The following is a 21,915-nucleotide window of genomic DNA, read 5'->3' on the forward strand; positions in this document are numbered from 1 at the left end:
CACTGGGGGCATTGTAACTGGCACTGTGGGGCATTGTAACTGGCACTGTAGGGCATGTAACTGACACTGTGGGCCATGTATCTGGCACTGTGGGGCATTGTAACTGGCACTGTGGGGCAATGTAACTGGCACTGTGGTGCATGTAACTGGCACTGTGGGGCATGTAACTGGCACTGTAAGGCATGTATCTGACACTGTGGGTCATTGTAACTGGCACTGTAGGGCAATGTAACTGGCACTGTGAGGCATGTGACTGGCACTGTGGGGCATGTAACTGGCACTGTGGGGCATGTATCTGGCACTGTGGGGCATATATGGCACTGTTGGGCATGTAACTGGCACTGTGGGGCATGTAACTGGCACTGTGGGGCATGTATCTGGCACTGTGGGGCATTGTAACTGGCACTGTGGGGCATGTAACTGACACTGTGGGGCATGTAACTGGCTCTGTGGGGCATGTATCTGGCACTGTGGGGCATTGTAACTGGCACTGTGGGGCATGTAACTGGCACTATAGGGCATGTATCTGGCACTGTGTGGCATTGTAATTGGCACTGTGAGGCAATGTAACTGGCACTGTGGGGCATGTTTCTGGCACTGTGGGGCATGTATGGCACTGTGGAGCATGTATCTGGCACTGTGGGGCATGTATCTGGCACTGTGGGACATTGTACCTGGCACTGTGGGGCATGTATAGCACTGTGGGGCATTGTAACTGGCACTGTGTGGCATGTATGGCACTGTGGGGCAATGTAACTGGCACTGTGGGGCATTGTAACTGGCATTGTGGGGCATGTAACTGGCACTGTGGGGCATGCATCTGGCACTGTGGGGCATTGTAACTGGCACTGTGGGGAAATGTAACTGGCACTGTGGCGCATGTAACTGGCACTGTGGGGCATGTAACTGGCACTGTAAGGCATGTATCTGGCACCGTGGGGCAATGTAACTGGCACTGTGAGGCATGTATCTGGCACTGTGGGGCATGTAACTGGCACTGTGGGGCATGTATCTGGCACTGTGGGGCATGTATGGCACTGTTGGGCATGTAACTGGCACTGTGGGACATGTAACTGGCACTGTGGGGCATGTATCTGGCACTGTGGGGCAGTGTAACTGGCACTGTGGGGCAGTGTAACTGGCACTGTGGGGCATATATCTGGCACTGTGGGGCATTGTAACTGGCATAGTGGGGCAATGTAACTGGCACTGTGAGGCATGTATCTGGCACTGTGGGGTATGTATGGCACTGGGGGCATTGTAACTGGCACTGTGGGGCATTGTAACTGGCACTGTGGGGCATGTAACTGACACTGTGGGGCATGTATCTGGCACTGTGGGGCATTGTAACTGGCACTGTGGGGCAATGTAACTGGCACTGTGGTGCATGTAACTGGCACTGTGGGGCATGTAACTGGCACTGTAAGGCATGTATCTGACACTGTGGGTCATTGTAACTGGCACTGTAGGGCAATGTAACTGGCACTGTGAGGCATGTGACTGGCACTGTGGGGCATGTAACTGGCACTGTGGGGCATGTATCTGGCACTGTGGGGCATGTATGGCACTGTTGGGCATGTAACTGGCACTGTGGGGCATGTAACTGGCACTGTGGGGTATGTATCTGGCACTGTGGGGCATTGTAACTGGCACTGTGGGGCAGTGTAACTGGCACTGTGGGGCATGTATCTGGCACTGTGGGGCATGTATGGCACTGTGGGGCATGTAACTGGCACTGTGGGGCATGTATCTGGCAATGTGGGGCAATATAACTGGCACTGTGGGGCATGTATCTGGCACTGTGGGGCATGTATGGCACTGTGGGGCATGTAACTGACACTGTGGGGCATGTAACTGGCTCTGTGGGGCATGTATCTGGCACTGTGGGGCATTGTAACTGGCACTGTGGGGCATGTAACTGGCACTGTAGGGCATGTATCTGGCACTGTGTGGCATTGTAATTGGCACTGTGGGGCAATGTAACTGGCACTGTGGGGCATGTTTCTGGCACTGTGGGGCATGTATGGCACTGTGGAGCATGTATCTGGCACTGTGGGGCATGTATCTGGCACTGTGGGACATTGTACCTGGCACTGTGGGGCATGTATGGCACTGTGGGGCATTGTAACTGGCACTGTGTGGCATGTATGGCACTGTGGGGCAATGTAACTGGCACTGTGGGGCATGTAACTGGCACTGTGGGGCATGTATGGCACTGTGGGGCATGTACTTGGCACTGTGGGGCATGTAACTGGCACTGTGGGGCATGTAACTGGCACTGTGGGGCAATGTAACTGGCACTGTGGGGCAATGTAACTGGCACTGTGGCGCATGTATCTGGCACTGTGTGGCGTGTATGGCACTGTGGGGCATGTAACTGGCACTGTGGGGCATGTATCTGGCAATGTGGGGCAATATAACTGGCACTGTGGGGCATGTATCTGGCACTGTGGGGCATGTATGGCACTGTGGGGCATGTAACTGACACTGTGGGGCATGTAACTGGCTCTGTGGGGCATGTATCTGGCACTGTGGGGCATTGTAACTGGCACTGTGGGGCATGTAACTGGCACTGTAGGGCATGTATCTGGCACTGTGTGGCATTGTAATTGGCACTGTGGGGCAATGTAACTGGCACTGTGGGGCATGTTTCTGGCACTGTGGGGCATGTATGGCACTGTGGAGCATGTATCTGGCACTGTGGGGCATGTATCTGGCACTGTGGGACATTGTACCTGGCACTGTGGGGCATGTATGGCACTGTGGGGCATTGTAACTGGCACTGTGTGGCATGTATGGCACTGTGGGGCAATGTAACTGGCACTGTGGGGCATGTAACTGGCACTGTGGGGCATGTATGGCACTGTGGGGCATGTACTTGGCACTGTGGGGCATCTAACTGGCACTGTGGGGCATGTAACTGGCACTGTGGGGCAATGTAACTGGCACTGTGGGGCAATGTAACTGGCACTGTGGCGCATGTATCTGGCACTGTGTGGCGTGTATGGCACTGTGGCGCATGTAACTGGCACTGTGGGGCATGTAACTGGCACTGTGGAGCATGTATCTGGTACTGTGGGGCATTGTAACTGGCACTGTGGGGCATTGTAACATGCACTGTGGGTAGGTGATAGTCATATTGTCACGGCCCATTTTCAGTGGCCACGCCCCTTTTTATGCGTGGCCACACCCTTTCTGGAGTGTGGCCACGACCATTTTTCGGCGCGCGTCTAAGGCAAGCGCACATACTTCTTTTGTGGGTTTTTTTTTGGGGGGGGGGCGCCACTCTTCATCTTGCCCTGGGCTCCGAAAACCCTAGTTACGCCTCTGAAAATGTGCATAATGAGGTATAATCAGTGCTGTTAAAATATGAGGGACCAAGCTGTACTGAAGCAAGTATATTAGATTTAGAGGATTCCAAAAACCATAGTTCTGTTGGCAAAGTATCTCTCTTTATATAAATTGTTACGTAATTTTTCATAACTGATAGAGGTAACTCCATCTGGCCTGAGGATGTGAAACTGGTTATTTAAATATGTGTTGATAATTGGCACCTCATGCACTTGTTATGACAAAACTGTGCCGGGAAAATTAAAAATTCCCACTTGTAATCATATCACATGTTTGTTACAGCACTGTGTGTACTAAAATACCAGACTATAATTAAGATTTTCAGGAAATGAACTGTCTATCCGAGAATTTGTTTTAATGAAGAAATTCATATTATGTTTCAGAGAGTTTTAATGACTAAAATATGCTTCAAATAACCAGAAATCACACTATTGATTGATCTAAAATTATATTTGAATTTCCGCCCTAAGAACAGATAGTAAATTATTGATTGCACTTCACAGTTTCCTGTGGTATCCTTGAGTAAGCCACAAGCACTCCCCTATGTATAACTGTGGTTAGCAGCTCTTGCACTCTTTGGCTCATCTTGTTTTGCACTGTCTCCAAATTTCTTGCGTAAAGGAAAAAACTTCCAATTTGTTATTAACAGAACACAGAATTTAACATCTAAAAATATTCCATTCATTTTTCAGACTGTGGCTGCAAATGCCCTGCTTAGCAATATGGTATTACATGTTTTTAATTGTTTTCACCGCAGAATTATTTCAGTTTACGATAATCCCATCACAATTTCTGGTTGCTGGTGATGTCACGGGATTCTGGAGCACACACCTCTGATTGGCTAGCACTAAGTTTAAATTTCAGAAATAAAGAACTTTCAGTCTTCAAATTCTGCTGGGGTCGAAAGGATTATAGATGACAGGTAAAGATTATTTATTATGCATTATTGTTGTTTCTTAGGTTTGTTTTCTTTGATTCTTTTTAAATAATGCATTTGTGTATTTATGTATTTATTAGGTGGTAATAATTTCATTCTTTATTGAAATTCTGTGAAAAGAAAAAAACACTCACAAAATGAGGATATTACTAGAGGCACACATTATATTGTGAATTAACTTTATTAACCAGTATCGCATTGTGGCATGAAAGGGCCATCAGGGGAGTGTAGTGGTAGGGGCCCATGTTTAGGAGTGTGGCCAGTCTCTAGTTGGGTCGCATGGGCTGGGCCCCTTGATAAATATATATAGTAAATACTGCTAGTGCATGCATGATAATGTTCCAGATTAATATCAGAAATGCACTACAATCCTGTGCAGTAACATATGTATAATGTACTGTATAATTCAAGTGCACAGTCTGGAACCTGATCCTTAGAGGAGGAGATGGGGTCCCACGGGCATTACGGCCCACCGGGGGCTTCCCCTTGGCCTCTGTGGGCCAGCCCTAGCCTGTTATCGCCTATGATTGGTTGTTTGTTTGTTTTATTCACTGTAGACATAGCCATTTTTTTATTTTTTATTGTTTTAGTCTGGTTAGGTTTTATCACATTATTTTATTGTTATTAAGGGGAATAAGGGAAAAGTCTGTTAAAAATTACAAGAGCCAAGATTCTGTCATTTTCCTAATGCAGGTTATAAACTGAAAACAAACATCTGATTGGTAGCATTGTCCAATACCTCATATGTTCTTAGCCACAGTATTCATAAATGCCCCCAGTGATTGCCATGGTGAATTATGTGGTTTTGGAATATGGGGGTATATTTACAAAGATTCGTGTTTTTGCTGTTTTGAAGGGTGTTTGAACTTGAATGGTATCAGGTGCATTTTACTGCAACTTTTTGAATCCTGATACGATCATTCACTAAGCTGCCGAGTTTTGCACAATCGTTTTTTCCGATGTCGATGTGATTCGTAATATCAGGCAGTGTTTTACGGGAGCCTTTCTAAAAAATGTGAATATTGTTTTTACTAGCAGTACTACAAGTCCCAGCAAGCCTCCCCCGCAAGCTGGTACTTGGAGAACCACAAGTACCAGCATGCAGTGGAAAACCGGGCCCGCTGGTACCTGTAGTACTACTACTAAAAAAAATACCCCCAAAAAAACAGGACACACACACCGTGAAAGTATAAGTTTATTACATACATGCACACCTCCATACATACATACTTACCTATGTTCCCACGAGGCTCGGTCCTCTTCTCCATGTAGAATCCTTGGGGTTCCTGTGAAAAAAATTATACTCACATAATCCAGTGTAGAATCAGACCTTTGTATAATCCACGTACTTGGCAAAATAATAAAACGGAAACTCGACCACGCACTGAAAGGGGTCCCATGTTTACACATGGGACCCCTTTCCCCGACTGCCAGGACCCCCCCTGACTCCTGTCAAAGAGGGTCCCTTCAGCCAATCAGGGAGCGCCACGTCGTGGCACTCTCCTGATTGGCTGTGTGCTCCTGTAGTGTCTGTGAGACAGCAAACGGCACAGATACAATGTAGCGCCTTTGCGCTCCATTGTAGCCAATGGGGGGAACTTTGCGGTCAGCAGTGAGGTTACTTTCGGTCAACCGCTGACCGCAAAGTTCCCACCATTGGATACAATGGAGCGCATAGGCGCTACATTGTATCTCTGCCGTGTGCAGCCTGACAGACACTACAGGAGCACACAGCCAATCAGGAGAGTGCCACGACGTGGCGCTCCCTGATTGGCTGAAGGGACCCTCTTTGACAGGAGTCAGGGGGGTCCTGGCAGTCGGGGAAAGGGGTCTCAGCCCTCCATCCGCTATCAGCCCCCCATCCGCCGCCCTTGGATGGGGAGGACAGCTTCAGGCTTCACCCCTGGCCCTTGGGTGGCTGGAGGGGGGGACCCCTTGATTTAAGGGGTTCCCACTCCTCCAGGGTACCCCGGCCAGGGGTGAGTAGTTGGGTATGTAATGCCAGGGCCGCAGGGACCAGTATAAAAGTGTCCCCCGGCTGTGGCATTATGTACCTGGCTAGTGGAGCCCGGTGCTGGTTTCAAAATACGGGGGACCCCTACGCTTTTTGTCCCCCGTATTTTTGGAACCAGGACCAGGCGCAGAGCCCGGTGCTGGTTGATTAAATATGGGGGAACCCCTGTCATTTTTTCCCCCATATTTTTTCAACCAGGACCGGCTCAAAGAGCCCGAGGCTGGTTATGCTTAGGAGGGGGGACCCCACGCAATTTTTTTTCAGTTTTTACACTAAACAGACCCTTTAACCATGCACAGATCTCATTGATCCGTGCATGGTTATCCAAACTCGACTGTAAAAAGCAGGTCTATTTTTTTGCTGCTTTTTTTAACGATTCGAAAAAAAACAGACCCGCACTTGAGCACTCAGAAACTAACACCCAAATACGAATGAATAGTGAATGCCCGTATTGTATGAAATAACAGCCGCGTTTGACCGATGGTCTATTCATTCGTATTTCGGAACTTTGCAAATCAAACCATTACGAATAGTCCAAACACTGCCGAGATTGGTGCTTAGTGAATTCCCGGATTGGGACTTAGAAAAAAAAAACCAAATCGGACAAACTCGAATTCTTAGTAAATATTGGCCATGGAGTCTAAATAAACTCTTTCTTTATATGCTGCAGCTGAAAACTTTGTTAGAAAAATATATTTCTAATTAATTGCTCTGAATTTAATACATTTGGCTTACAAAGTGCACACGCTGCAGGCGTCATTGCTTCCATAGTGTGCTCCATAAAAGCGTAACATAGCAGTAAGTATAATTAAATTGAACATATAAGCATTGATCACAAGAGTTTGTTAACATTGGGACAACCTCAGCTATGAATGGTGCCTATTTAGATTTTTTTGTGTTTAGGCCCTGAAAAGTTACATTCCTTTGTACCACATATCGCGGCGATTTGAAATGTATTCCCAGACTGCAGAAAAGGAAGAAAAGGGGAACTGCATCAGATATTGGAGAGTAGTGTGTTATTTTAACCTCTTCTAGCCAGTATTGAAGGGCAAGATTTGTATGACTGAACTCATAGGCAAATGCAGGGTGGGTTCCGGTTGCCCAGAAATCCACCACCATCACCTAGCCAACTATAGCAGAGGTGGGACCTCCACCTGCTCTGGGACTACACTACCCAATGGGGGGCATAGCTACAGGGGACACAACTACTGGGGGCACAGTGACAGGGGGCACAACTACTGGGGGCAAAGCAACAGGGGGCACAGTGACGGGGCAATACTACTGGGCCAAATCTACTGGGGGCATAGCTATAGGGGGGATCAGTACGTAATCCCGCTGGACGGGATCCCGGCGGTCGAAATCCCGACGCCGGAATCCCGACCACACAATCCCGACAGGGGTGGCGAGTGGAACGCAGCCCCTTGCGGCTCGCTTAGCTCGCCGCGCTGCGGCACGGTGCCTCGCTACGCTCGACACACTATTATATTCTCCCTCTATGGGTGTCGTGGACACCCACGGAGGGAGAATATGTCGGGATTGTGGCGGTCGGGATTCCGGCGTAGGTATTTCGACCGCCGGGATCCCGTCCAGCGGGATGTTGACCGCATCCCCTATAGGTGGCACAACTACTGGGGCAAATCTACTGGGGGCATAGCTACAGGGGGCACAGCTACTGCGGGCACAGCTACAGGGGGCAATTCTACTGGGGGCAAATCAACTGGGGGGCACAACTACTTGGGGCAAATCTGGGGGCAAATCAACTGGGAGGCACAACTACTTGGGGCAAATCTGGGGGCACAGCTACTGGGGGCATAACTGTGGCCATGCCCCTCCCCTATGAAACCACACCCCTATTTTTTGATGCGTGAATACGGCGCGCACTAACTGTTTTACCGCGGGTGGGGGGGGGGGAGCCAGTGGAAACTTTCGCACTGGGCACCACAAGGTGTAGAACCGGCTCTGATTGGGACATGTAGTTCCACAGCAGCTGGAAGGCCATATATTGAATGCTTCTGTACTACATACACTATCAAGTTTAAAAAGTTAACCAAAATCAATACATATAGATCCAGGGCAGGTGCTAGGTTCTTGTGCTGCTCTTCATGAATCCTGGACTTGCCCCAATGCTCTCCAGAGCAGGGGACATGGATTGTGAAATGAATCCTACTTTCTGAAAAAGTCCTACCTCCCAACTTTCCGCTTGTCAGTCCAATTTTTTTTTAGCTGTCTTGCTGTCCCACCCGTGGGCCGCAGCTTGCCATGGTGTGTACATGTGTGTGTGTGTGGGGGGGGGGGGGGGTTGGGTGGTTGGGATGCTCTCAGAGCTGGATCAAGGCTGTGGGAGGCCCGGGGCTCTTGAGACTGGGGGGCCCTCATTCAGATGTGGACAGAGTAGCTATCGCTGCTGCTTATATAAAAGCAGCAGCGATAGCACTAATATGGTAATGCAGCAGTAGAGGGTGTCATGCCTCCTGCTGCTTTACTGATCGAACTGTGTCCCAGGATCTTACCTGGAACCATCGTTTGGCTGCTTGACCCATGGAGTTGTGCAGGACGGCCGCCTCAATACCTACCAAGAGGCCAAGAAATCTCCATCCTCTGTCAGAGATCCTGGACTATTTTCTCCCCGGAGACACGCCTCTGTTTGGAGAAATGGAGGCCGTTGCTGCCCCCAATTGGCATCATACTGTCAATCACTGACAGTATGATGCCACCTTATGTCCAGCAAAATAGACCCGTACAGTGCACATGCAGTACGGGTCTGGTCCATGCACAAAGTACTGAACATCAGTACTTTGCTGCATGAGCCGCTACTCATCCACATCTGAATGAGAGCCATAGTGCGCAAGTCTTCTGCGTGCACATAAGCAGGGAGCATGGACGCATGTCACGCAAAATTTCAGTTCACGCTGGGGCATGCGGGATCCAGTCTCTAGGTTGACAGTAACTAGGTCGACACTATCTAGGTCAACCACTATTGGTTGACAGTAACTAAGTCGACAGGGTCTCCAGGTCGACATGTTCTAGGTCGACAGTTCAAAAGGTCAACATGAGTTTTTCACAATTTTTTTCTTTATTTGAACCTTTTCATACTTAACGATCCACGTGGACTAAAATTGGGAACGGTAACCTGTGCCGAGCGCAATGGCAGTGGAGCAAGGCAGCTTGCCCGAAGCATGGCGAGCGAAGCAAGCCATGCGAGGGGACACGGGGCACTAATTGGGGTTTCCGGTCACTCTACAACGAAAACAACACAAAACCCCCCCTAAAAAACTCATGTCGATCTTTTAACCTGTCGACCTAAACCATGTCGACCTAAAGACCCTGTCACCCTAGAAACCCTATGGACCTAGTTACTGTCGCCCAATAGTGGTCGACCTAGACACTATAGACCTAGTTACTATCTACCTTCCATACCACACCTGGGGCATGCACATCACTTGCCCTGCTGCTGAGCTGCCCCCAGCATCACGCACACAGCAAGTGGGAACGTACCCTCCCTACCTTTTCTACAGTACCCGAAAGACAGGACTGTCCCGCCAAAACGTGATGGTTGGCAGGGAATGCATACATTCATACGTATATATATATATATATATATATATATATATATATATAGAATAGCAGAGACCTAGGCGCTTCAGTACAGATGTGCAGTGTTAGTTGTTGTAAGTGACACTCCTCAGCTGTTTTAAGAGTAGCTGCTCATAATACAGAATAAGTGTAAGGTGTACACTTAGAAACAAAGATAAGTAGTGGAGAGAATAAGCGCTTGGGAGTGCAATAACAAAATTTTAAAAGGGGGAACAAAATCAGATGGGTATAGTTGAAAGCAAGAACACTTATCTGGTTTTACAAGAATTTCCAACGATTGTTGATCAATTGAGATTCACATGTAAAGAAAAAACATAACAAAGCATAGTGTGTACCGTTTTCACAAAGAAGTGTCATTAAGCAATAAAGGGCAATAAATTAGGGAACGTGCTTATTCCCAATTGTATATATTTGACAGCCCAGACATTTTGAAGGTAAACAAATTAGCAATTTAATACAAAAGACATACAAATGGCTACACTAAAAACGTACAAGATAAAAAGGTATATTGAGGCTTATCTGTCCATCTAAAAAGGACTCAGCAGCAGACTGTCCCGATACATATAAAATAGCCAAAATACATGCGTACAGGAATTTAAAAGTTCAATCGCTTATCTGTCCATTAGAGGAATTTCAGCAGCAGAATGGTCCCAACGCGTTTCGTCCGTTCAAAAGCCTGGACTTCTTCAAGGGGATATGACCAGTGTGTCCATAATGCTCCATTTATACCAAACAAGTGGAAGTAGCACATGGTTAGTCTCTGACATCACTTCCTGTTGTGATGTGTATAGTGGTCACAGTGTTTGAGACAAAAAGATGTATTTGTTGAGTAGCTACAAACTTTATTAATCATAGAGAGAGAGGTAAGGTGTAAAATAGTGCAGAGTGACGTGTAAATGATTAAAAATGAGTTGCAGACTGTATCTGAGTGGTCCGGCGGCGGTGGAACGCAATTTGGAACGCACCGCCGTCTAGATGACGTGTGGAACGCATCGCCATCTTTAATGCATCACTTCCGCCGCTAGAGTTAATGGGTGGAACACACCGCCATTTTGTGTGCGGAAGTGTCCGGATGTGTCCGCTGATCGAAGTATCGCCAGCGGGGAGAATCATTATTAATTAAAGGGGGTGAATACTAAGAGCATGATTAGGTGTTAGAATGTGAAGATGTGAAAAAAAGTTAATTCCAGTGGAACGCATCGCCAAATTAAGGTCCCGGAGGTGTGACGCACCACCATTTTGAAAGAGGGAAAATGGACTAAGGTTAAGGGAAAAAGGATTAATAGTGACCCGATAGATAATTAATAAAGGAGTAAGAAAATAAATAAATATATGAATGAATATAGTATAAAGGTGACAAGGGTGAGGCAGCAGTTAGAAGGTGCTGCCAAAAATTAATAATAGACTAGCTATGTCTATAAGATCATAGATAATATAAAGAGGAAGATTTTAGATACAAAGGTATTTTATATTTAAATCCAAAAATTCAGATGTCTTAAGAAATAGTTACTCATTTGTAGATTTCGATATACATGGAGCAACTGAAAAAAGAGAGAGGGGGGGGGGAGGGAAAAAACAGGACACTATATATTAATCCAATGATAACGGCATAGTACATATATAAACATATATATGAATGTGAAAAAGTGATTAAGTGATTGTACTTTCTAGTGTGTGTATAAAGTCAAGAAACAGAGCAAGCATTAAAGTAATGGAGCGATTTCAAAAGCTTCATTAAGTCCCTGTGGTGACAATGTTTGCAGTTCATAAATCCAAAACATCTCTCTTTTGGAGAGCTTATTAAGTATATCTCCACCTCTGTCGTTGAGTTTGACGCATTCGATCGCTTTAAAATTGATTTCTTCAGGATTTGATTTGTGTGTTTCTGTGAAATGTCTGGATATCTGGTTTTGGAGGAAGAATTTCTTTGAGAATTTTGAGCTGTTTTTACCAGTGCTTTTTCTATTACAGCTACCCTGAAGCTGTAATAGAAAAAGCACTGGTAAAAACAGCAACTACAACACGACAAGAACTTTTCACCAAAAAGAGCAAAGAAAAAGACCAAAATTTCATTCCCTTTATTACCACTTTCTGCAATCAAGAACAAAAAATCAAACAATCAGTCAGGAAACATTGGGACATTCTGCTACTTGATCCAATTCTCAAAGAAATTCTTCCTCCAAAACCAGATATAGTGTTCCGCAAAACCAATAACCTGAAGGACATTTTGGCTCCTAGCCATCTGCCAACCAAAACATTACATACCAGAAATACCATTGGAAGTTATAAGGGATGCTACAAATGTGGTAACTGCAACATCTGTAAATTCCTTCATCCGAATAGGAAAAAGTTCTTTAATCATAATAACACAAAGGAATATTTAATAAAAGATTTTTTGAATTGCAACTCCACTATGATCATCTATTTACTTGAATGCACCTGTGGTTTGAAATATGTAGGCAAAACGAAGCGGATCCTTAAGTTACGAATACAGGAACATATCAGAAATATCAAAAACAAAGTTGACAACCATACAATATCCAGACATTTCACAGAAAAACACAAATCAAATCCTGAAGAAATCAATTTTAAAGCGATCGAATGCGTCAAACTCAACGACAGAGGTGGAGATATACTTAATAAGCTCTCCAAAAGAGAGATGTTTTGGATTTATGAACTGCAAACATTGTCACCACAGGGACTTAATGAAGCTTTTGAAATCGCTCCATTCCTTTAATGCTTGCTCTGTTTCTTGACTTTAAACACACACTAGAAAGTACAATCACTTAATCACTTTTTCACATTCATATATATGTTTATATATGTACTATGCCGTTATCATTGGATTAATATATAGTGTCCTGTTTTTTCCCTCCCCCCCCCCTCTCTCTTTTTTCAGTTGCTCCATGTATATCGAAATCTACAAATGAGTAACTATTTCTTAAGACATCTGAATTTTTGGATTTAAATATAAAATATCTTTGTATCTAAAATCTTCCTCTTTATATTATCTATGATCTTATAGACATAGCTAGTCTATTATTAATTTTTGTCAGCACCTTCTAACTGCTGCCTCACCCTTGTCACCTTTATACTATATTCATTCATATATTTATTTATTTTCTTACTCCTTTATTAATTATCTATCGGGTCACTATTAATCCTTTTTCCCTTAACCTTAGTCCATTTTCCCTCTTTCAAAATGGTGGTGCGTCACACCTCCGGGACCTTAATTTGGCGATGCGTTCCACTGGAATTAACTTTTTTTCACATCTTCACATTCTAACACCTAATCATGCTCTTAGTATTCACCCCCTTTAATTAATAATGATTCTCCCCGCTGGCGATACTTCGATCAGCGGACACATCCGGACACTTCCGCACACAAAATGGCGGTGCGTTCCACCCATTAACTCTAGCGGCGGAAGTGATGCATTAAAGATGGCGATGCGTTCCACACGTCATTTAGACGGCGGTGCGTTCCAAATTGCGTTCCACCGCCGCCGGACCACTCAGACACAGTCTGCAACTCATTTTTAATCATTTACACGTCACTCTGCACTATTTTACACCTTACCTCTCTCTCTATGATTAATAAAGTTTGTAGCTACTCAACAAATACATCTTTTTGTCTCAAACACTGTGACCACTATACACATCACAACAGGAAGTGATGTCAGAGACTAACCATGTGCTACTTCCACTTGTTTGGTATAAATGGAGCATTATGGACACACTGGTCATATCCCCTTGGAGAAGTCCAGGCTTTTGAACGGACGAAACGCGTTGGGACCATTCTGCTGCTGAAATTCCTCTAATGGACAGATAAGCGATTGAACTTTTAAATTCCTGTACGCATGTATTTTGGCTATTTTATATGTATCGGGACAGTCTGCTGCTGAGTCCTTTTTAGATGGACAGATAAGCCTCAATATACCTTTTTATCTTGTACGTTTTTAGTGAAGCCATTTGTATGTCTTTTGTATTAAATTGCTAATTTGTTTACCTTCAAAATGTCTGGGCTGTCAAATATATACAATTGGGAATAAGCACGTTCCCTAATTTATTGCCCTTTATTGCTTAATGACACTTCTTTGTGAAAACGGTACACACTATGCTTTGTTATGTTTTTTCTTTACATGTGAATCTCAATTGATCAACAATCGTTGGAAATTCTTGTAAAACCAGATAAGTGTTCTTGGTTTCAACTATACCCATCTGATTTTGTTCCCCCTTTTAAAATTTTGTTATTGCACTCCCAAGCGCTTATTCTCTCCACTACTTATATATATATTTTTATATATATATATATATATATGTATACTGCTCAAAAAAATAAAGGGGACACTTAAACAACACATCCTAGATCTGAATGAATGAAATATTCTTATTAAATACTTTGTTCTTTACATAGTTGAATGTGCTGACAACTAAAATCACACAAAAATTATCAATGGAAATCAAATTTATTAACCCATGGAGGTCTGGATTTGGAGTCACACCAAAAATTAAAGTGGAAAAACACACTACAGGCTGATCCAACTTTGATGTAATGTCCTTAAAACAAGTCAAAATGAGGCTCAGTAGTGTGTGTGGCCTCCACGTGCCTGTATGACCTCCCTACAACGCCTGGGCATGCTCCTGATGAGGTGGCGGATGGTCTCCTGAGGGATCTCCTCCCAGACCTGGACTAAAGTATCCGCCAACTCCTAGACAGTCTGTGGTGCAACGTGGCGTAGGTGGATGGAGCGAGACATGATGTCCCAGATGTGCTCAATTGGATACAGGTCTGGGGAACGGGTGGGCCAGTCCATAGCATCAATGCCTTCGTCTTGCAGGAACTGCTGACACACTCCAGCCACATGAGGTGTCTAGCATTGTCTTGCATTAGGAGGAACCCAGGGCCAACCGCACCAGCATATGGTCTCACAAGGGGTCTGAGGATCTCATCTTGGTATCTAATGGCAGTCAGGCTACCTCTGGTGAGCACATGGAGGGCTGTGCGGCCCCCCAAAGAAATGCCACCCCACACCATTACTGACCACTGCCAAACCGGTCATGCTGGAGGATGTTGCAGGCAGCAGAACGTTCTCCTTGGCGTCTCCAGACTCTGTCACGTCTATCACATGTGCTCAGTGAGAACCTGCTTTCATCTGTGAAGAGCACAGGGCGCCAGTGGCGAATTTGCCAATCTTGGTGTTCTCTGGCAAATGCCAAACGTCCTGCACGGTGTTGGGCAGTAAGCACAACCCCCACCTGTGGACGTCGGGCCTCATACCACCCTCATGGAGTCTGTTTCTGATCGTTTGAGTAGACACATGCACATTTGTGGCTTGCTGGAGGTCATTTTGCAGGGCTCTGGCAGTGCTCCTCCTGTTCCTCCTTGCACAAAGGCGGAGGTAGCGGTCCTGCTGCTGGGTTGTTGCCCTCCTACGGCCTCCTTCACGTCTCCTGATGTACTGGCCTTTCTCCTGGTAGCGCCTCCATGCTCTGGACACTACGCTGACAGACACAGCAAACCTTCTTGCCACAGTTCGCATTGATGTGACATCCTGGATGAGCTGCACTACCTGAGCCACTTGTGTGGGTTGTAGACTCCGTCTCATACTACCACTAGAGTGAAAGCACCGCCAGCTTTCAAAAGTGACTAAAACATCAGCCAGAAAGCATAGGAGCTGAGAAGTGGTCTGTGGTCACCACCTGCAGAACAACTCCTTTATTGGGGGTGGCTTGCTAATTGCCTATAATTTCCATCTGTTGTCTATTCCATTTGCACAACAGCATGTAAAATTGATTGTCAATCAGTGTTGCTTCCTAAGTGGACAGTTTGATTTCACAGAAGTGTGATTGACTTGGAGTTACATTGTATTGTTTAAGTTTTCCCTTTATTTTTTTTGTATATATACACACACACACACACACACACACACACACACACACACAGTCTCACACATATACACATGCATATATACTGTTACATACACAGATAGTCACACACTTATACACATACATTAACAAACATACAGTTACACACTTTATACATATATACATTTGTTATACACAGTCATGAACATATACACCTACCACAATCAATCACACACTTATACACATATTATATATATGGTGGGCCCCTCTCCTCCCTCTTACCTTACACTGTCACACACTGACCTCTCACATGCCATGCTGCCTGAAACTGAATGCAGTGCCGTGTAGCCCCGCTACACAGCTCGGATTCCACCTCCTTCTTTCTTTGTAATATATACAGCTTGCGGTGTATTTTGCACTGCAGCTGCACACTGAACTGTGAGGTAACTAGAAGCAGGGGGGGCCCCGGGGTTATAACCCGGCTCTGGAGGCTCCTGTCACTCACAGCTTTGGATAGACACTACATGCATGTGCACACCTTCTATTCACCGGAGACAGAGGGACTGGGGTCATGCCAGCAGCTCACAGGGCGATGGCCATGCCCCCACAGTGATGAAAGTGGGAGGTGCGGCTTGCCGATCACGGCATTCCCACTAAGTCACACCCCCTTTTTCATAGACTGTATCCCCTTTTTAGGAGTCCCTCATTTGCTCATGGAGTCCCTCATTATGCTACCATGATCATTGACCATGTATATGTCTGAAGTATTACATACAATGAACATACACTGCACCTTGAAGGAGGAAGACTGTAGCTTGTTAAGTGCTAATCATGGCCTTTGTTGGGCTGGCCACACTCGCTCATTTGCCCCCGCAATTGTCGATATTGTTTAGATAAATAGCAGCAATAACTCATATTTTTCAACCCACAATTTTGATCACCAGAGGCCTTAAGGGTCTACTGTATTTACTAAACCATGAAAAGTCTTAGGTGGTCATTCCGAGTTGATCGCAGCCGGTAACTTTTTGCTGCTGCTGTGATCAAGTAGTCCACGCCTATGGGGGAGTGTATTTTGGGGGTCATTCCGAGTTGTTCGCTCTGTAAATTTCTTCGCATCGCAGCGATTTTCCGCTTAGTGCGCATGCGCAATGTTCGCACTGCGACTGCGCCAAGTAAATTTGCTATGCAGTTAGGAATTTTACTCACGGTTTTTTCTTCGTTCTGGTGATCGTAATGTGATTGACAGGAAGTGGGTGTTTCTGGGCGGAAACTGGACGTTTTATGGGTGTGTGTGAAAAAACGCTACCGTTTCTGGGAAAAACGCGGGAGTGGCTGGAGAAACGGAGGAGTGTCTGGGCGAACGCTGGGTGTGTTTGTGACGTCAAACCAGGAACGACAAGCACTGAACTGATCGCAGATGCCGAGTAAGTCTCGAGCTACTCAGAAACTGCACAGAGATGTCTTATCGCAATATTGCGAATCTTTCGTTCGCAATTTTAAGAAGCTAAGATTCACTCCCGGTAGGCGGCGGCTTAGCGTGTGCAAAGCTGATAAAAGCAGCTTGCGAGCGAACAACTCGGAATGACCCCCTTTAGCTTAAAAAAACAACTCGGAATGACCCCCAAAAAGCTAAAAAAAATTCACACAAAACAAGACCAGCCCTAGACCTACTTACCCTGTGCGATGGATCCAGCGATGATGGGCTCGGCTTTGACGTCACCCTCCGTTCTCATGGGCACGTCTGCGTTTCAATCACCACTCCCCGAAAACGGCTCCAAACGGTCCGGATCCGCCCTGCACCGCCCTCTTCCTGTCAATCTTCTTTGCGGCCCGTCCTGCGACCGCTTCCTTCTCAAGACGCATCGTAACAGGTCGCCGGGCAACGTCGTGCACGCGCACTGCGCTCGCCGCGCATGTGCATTCCGCACCCATTCGCACCGCGGCGATAAACCGCTGCGTGTGAACGGGTCAGGAATGACTCCCCTTAGAGCGGGATGTACTAAGCTAAATTCCCTCTTACCGCTCCGGGCACTTCTCCACATTTACCTCCCTCCCCTGCCGCCTGGCGCTGCATTTATCCTCAGTTGTTTCCACATCACGTGTCCTTTCCATCACGTTACCTGCCCCCATTGCCCGCCTATTGGTCCTTCTATGGCTACGTATGTGCCGAGCCTGGAGTGGCCGCATTGGAGGAGCGGCGAGGCTACTGTTAGTTCAAACCAGTGATTTGCAGAGAAAACATCGGAAGAAAAAGGCAGCGTTGGGCGGCAGGGGAGGGAGGTAAGCGCGGAGAAGTACCGGAGCGGTAAGAGGGCATTTAGAGCTGCAGACAAGCTTAATACATCCCGCCCTTAATTCCATTGAAAACAGACACATTGGACTTTTTGGTATTCATCATTGTCAGCTATTACCGAGTATTGCCAGTGGTAGCCCTTTCCTGTGATAGCTTCCAGATGCAGAGAAACAAGTAAAGCCGCTGTCCTCTGAGCACATACCGCCATTTTTTCCACTGCTAAATAAAACTTCTTTTTTTTTTTAATTCTAATCTACATTTGAAGACCAAGTTTGAGCTTCTAGTGCAGTGTGTAATTGTCATACTTGCACAGAAGGGATGGCACATGCGGTATCCACTTACTGCCCTCAGCCAGTATCACTGGTTATCTGTGCAACAGTCAGCTTCTCTGGCAATTTTTTTTTTTTTTAAATTGGCATTGAAAAACGTGTCTTTTTGGGAAGATATGAGAAATAGGCCTTTTATGGGTTGGGTAAGGATTAGCAACGCAGGGGATCCTGGCAGTCAGCATACCGACCGCGGTATCCCGACAGCAGATTGCCGGCAAGGGGGGGCGAGTGCTGTCAGGCGAGCTGCGGGCTCGGTGGCGAGCTGCGCTCTCCACGGGTTTTATTCCCACTCTATGGGTGTCGACTTTCGGAATTTACAAGGGGGCGGGATGCAGCCGTCAGTATTGTGACCGGCGGTCTCCTGCCCGCCGGTCACATAACTACATCCCGTCCCTTATTGCTCATACACTGCAAAAACGTATTGGGCAGGATATAATGACGCCCGAAATCGCTGGAGTTGCGAGATACCGGACCCGTTTTTCTAAAGGGGCAATCAATTACAAGGCAAAACCATGCCTGTTAATGATTGCCCCTTTACAAAAAATGTCAGTGATCGGCAAGCCTCTTGCGCCTCCGGTGACCCCGGGCGTCATTACATTCGGTCCCTTATGTGTCCTAGGCTCATAATGCTCCTAAAGCAACAACTGTAAAATAATATAAATTCTTAACTGGTAGACAACCTGTAATTATTGTGTTTTCTCCACAGTAACATATAAAATGAAGCTTATTCTTGTCTGGCTCTGTGTCATTTCTGAGACTTTTGCATTTCCAGTAAGTATGCTAACTACATTATGTATTGTGTCATATAACAATATTTTGTGAGGTACTAATCAAATGCAAACTGATAATTGTTGGAAAAATGGTCATAAACATTAACATCACTACAGAGGAATAACCAGAACTTGTAGGCCCCATAGCAACCTATTGAAGAAGCCTTATGTTTCTTAAGAGACACGTCTCCACAGCAGTTATTAATTTTATGTCCCATGACCTACCTTTTCTGAACCATAGTAGTGCCCTTGTTAATATTACACCACATAGTAGTGTCCTAGTTTATTCACATTGTAGGGCTGACAGTACACATTATGCCACACAATATCCCCAATTCACATTATGACATACAGGGGCAGATTCATTAAGCCTGGTGAAGTGATAAAGTGGAAGGTGATAAATGACCATCCAATCAGCTCCTAACTTCCATGTCACAGGCTGGGTTTGAAAAATGACAGTTAGGAGCTAATTGGCTGGTGCTTTATCACCTTTCACTTTATCACTTCTCCAGGCTTAATAAATCTGCCCCACAGTGTCCCCAGTTCATATAACGCCACATTACAGTGCCCCTTTTTCATGCTGAGCCACATTTTAGTGCCTCCACTTCATACTGTGCCACATTAAAGTACTCCAGTTCTTAGTATGTAACATTATAATGTACTCATTGCAATGAGCAGATCAGATTAGGACACATTACAGTGCCCTCCAGTTCATAGTGTGCCACATTACAGTGCCCCTAACCCATTAAAACATCCACTGCACACTCACCTCACTGAAAATGTAATGTCACACAATTCAGACTGGGCAATGGCTCAGACCCAAATGCTAAGCAGGCAAATCTGGGAAATTGGTATGTAACTTTATAACCTGGGACAGGCTGTCCTATACCGCTGGGCCCCATAGCAATGGCACCCTTTATACCCACTATAGTCACGCCCATGCATCAATATGGTTCAACCTGTGTTCAATTGTCTACAGCAGTAACGTAACTATAGAGGGTGCAGGGGATGCAGCTGCTATGGTGCCTGGGCACTTGGGGGCCCTTAATGCCCAGCATGCAATTCCACTGCACCATTTAAAAATATATCTATTTTTGTTTTACCAGCATGCAGCTGCCCAGCTTTTGACTTCCTGGTAGTAGGGGGATATGGGAGGAGTGTCACTGGGTCGGCTGGACACAGGTGTGGCTGACAGACACCGGATGGTCATGGATCATAGAGTGAGCACTGAGCAGTGGAGACTGGAGTCCCGCTGTCAACTGCCTAAAACTGTCTAATGGTAGCTCAAGCCGTGGCTGTAACACGTAGCAACTTATTATCTTTAATTAGTCTGATAATATCAAATTTAGGGGTCTATTTATTAACATTATTTTAGTATCACCTGAATGTATTAAAGGGCATTTTGAACAGTTTTCATGAAAAACTGCTCCAAACCCTTTAATTCACCTTTTTTTAGTAACCCACATCGCATTCCCCATACTTATAATGGGAAATGTGATGTGGCCAAATTAACTAAAAAAAAAATGTGAAAAAATACCGCAGTGTGCCCTGCGATAATCTCGCCAGCTCAGGCTGGCGAGTTCACAGGGCGCACTGCGATGTGTACCATTTTACCCAGTTTCTCTGCTCCGGTGAGCACGGCCATGCGTCAGGTCCCCCATATGCTGCACTGTGACCCCGGTGTAGTAAAGTGACGCTGCAAAACGGCAGCACACTTTACAGCACCGGGGGTCACAGCGCAGGAGAAGGACCCGGCGCCCGGCAGCCTCCTGAAGCAGCGCGGACCGGCTCCCTGGACAGCTGAGTATATTGATCTTCTGTGGGGGTCCGCGGCGCGCGTGGGTAGTCACGATAGGCGGCGGCGATGTTGGCGGGGGCGGCACATGTGCAGCAAGACATTGGGGTATTTTTTACGAAAAATACCCAGATGAAGCTGCGAAGAGGCATCGCAGGGACAGAGCTTGACCGCATGCTCTGTTCCTGCATTCGATAATTGATACATTCCTGCAATGTAATCAGTTATCACAGTGCGAGTCTGGGCGATTAAATCACCTGTCATCCGCATCATGGATGCGGAAAGTGATAAATAGGCCCCTTAAACTGCTCACAGAAACATGTTAATAAACATGTTTTATATACAGTATGTTTAGAATCCCCAGTTATATTTTCAACATCAATATTTTTAAATAAAGGGACTAGACATTGTTGTCCAATGTTATACCTTACTATCTAAACTTCAGCTACTGTAGGTATGTTATTCATGCCTACATGTATATGTGACCTTTTAGGGTGAAAATACATGTTAAAAATTGTATTTGTAGAAATGCTTGATTGCTATTCCGTCAGTACAAGTGGCATACCTCACAACATTTGCCGGGTAAACTGGGAGCCTTGCAAGCTAGTTTGAAAAGCGGGTGTGGCTTCATGTGGAAGGGATGTCACTTCATGTGGGAGGGACGTTTGGATCAAACCTGTTTTAGTCATTATTGGGGGCATGTCCAGCTCTCCCAGCTCACCTCCCTTTACTATTAAGATTATGTGCACATGCGCATAGCATCTATTCAGGGATCACCCGCTGCTTTGCAATGCAGAACAGCAGTGGTGAAGTGATCCCTCCATCCCCCCCCCCCCTCATACACATACACCCTTTGACCCGCCCATAGGACACTGCGGCTCATGGGAAGGGGCGTAGGGAGGGTGGAACAAGTAAAGCTCGAGCTCCAGGCGCCGCTGGGGACAGAAAGCACCGGCTCACTGTACTG

General features: G+C 45.9%; 1 protein-coding gene across 1 annotated transcript in view; it reads left to right on the forward strand.

Moving 5' to 3' along the window:
• Positions 1-4,246: 4,246 nt before the first annotated feature.
• LOC134944016 (uncharacterized) overlaps positions 4,247-21,915 on the forward strand; it is a 72,663-nt gene continuing 54,994 nt past the window's right edge. Inside the window, exons 1-2 of the mRNA XM_063932586.1 lie at positions 4,247-4,273; positions 19,090-19,154. Coding sequence (XP_063788656.1) covers positions 4,267-4,273; positions 19,090-19,154 — 72 coding nt within the window. The 5' untranslated portion in view covers positions 4,247-4,266. The remainder of the gene's footprint in view (positions 4,274-19,089; positions 19,155-21,915) is intronic.

The sequence above is a fragment of the Pseudophryne corroboree genome, chromosome 1, assembly GCF_028390025.1.
Source record: "Pseudophryne corroboree isolate aPseCor3 chromosome 1, aPseCor3.hap2, whole genome shotgun sequence".
In the NCBI taxonomy this organism is placed as follows: domain Eukaryota; kingdom Metazoa; phylum Chordata; class Amphibia; order Anura; family Myobatrachidae; genus Pseudophryne; species Pseudophryne corroboree.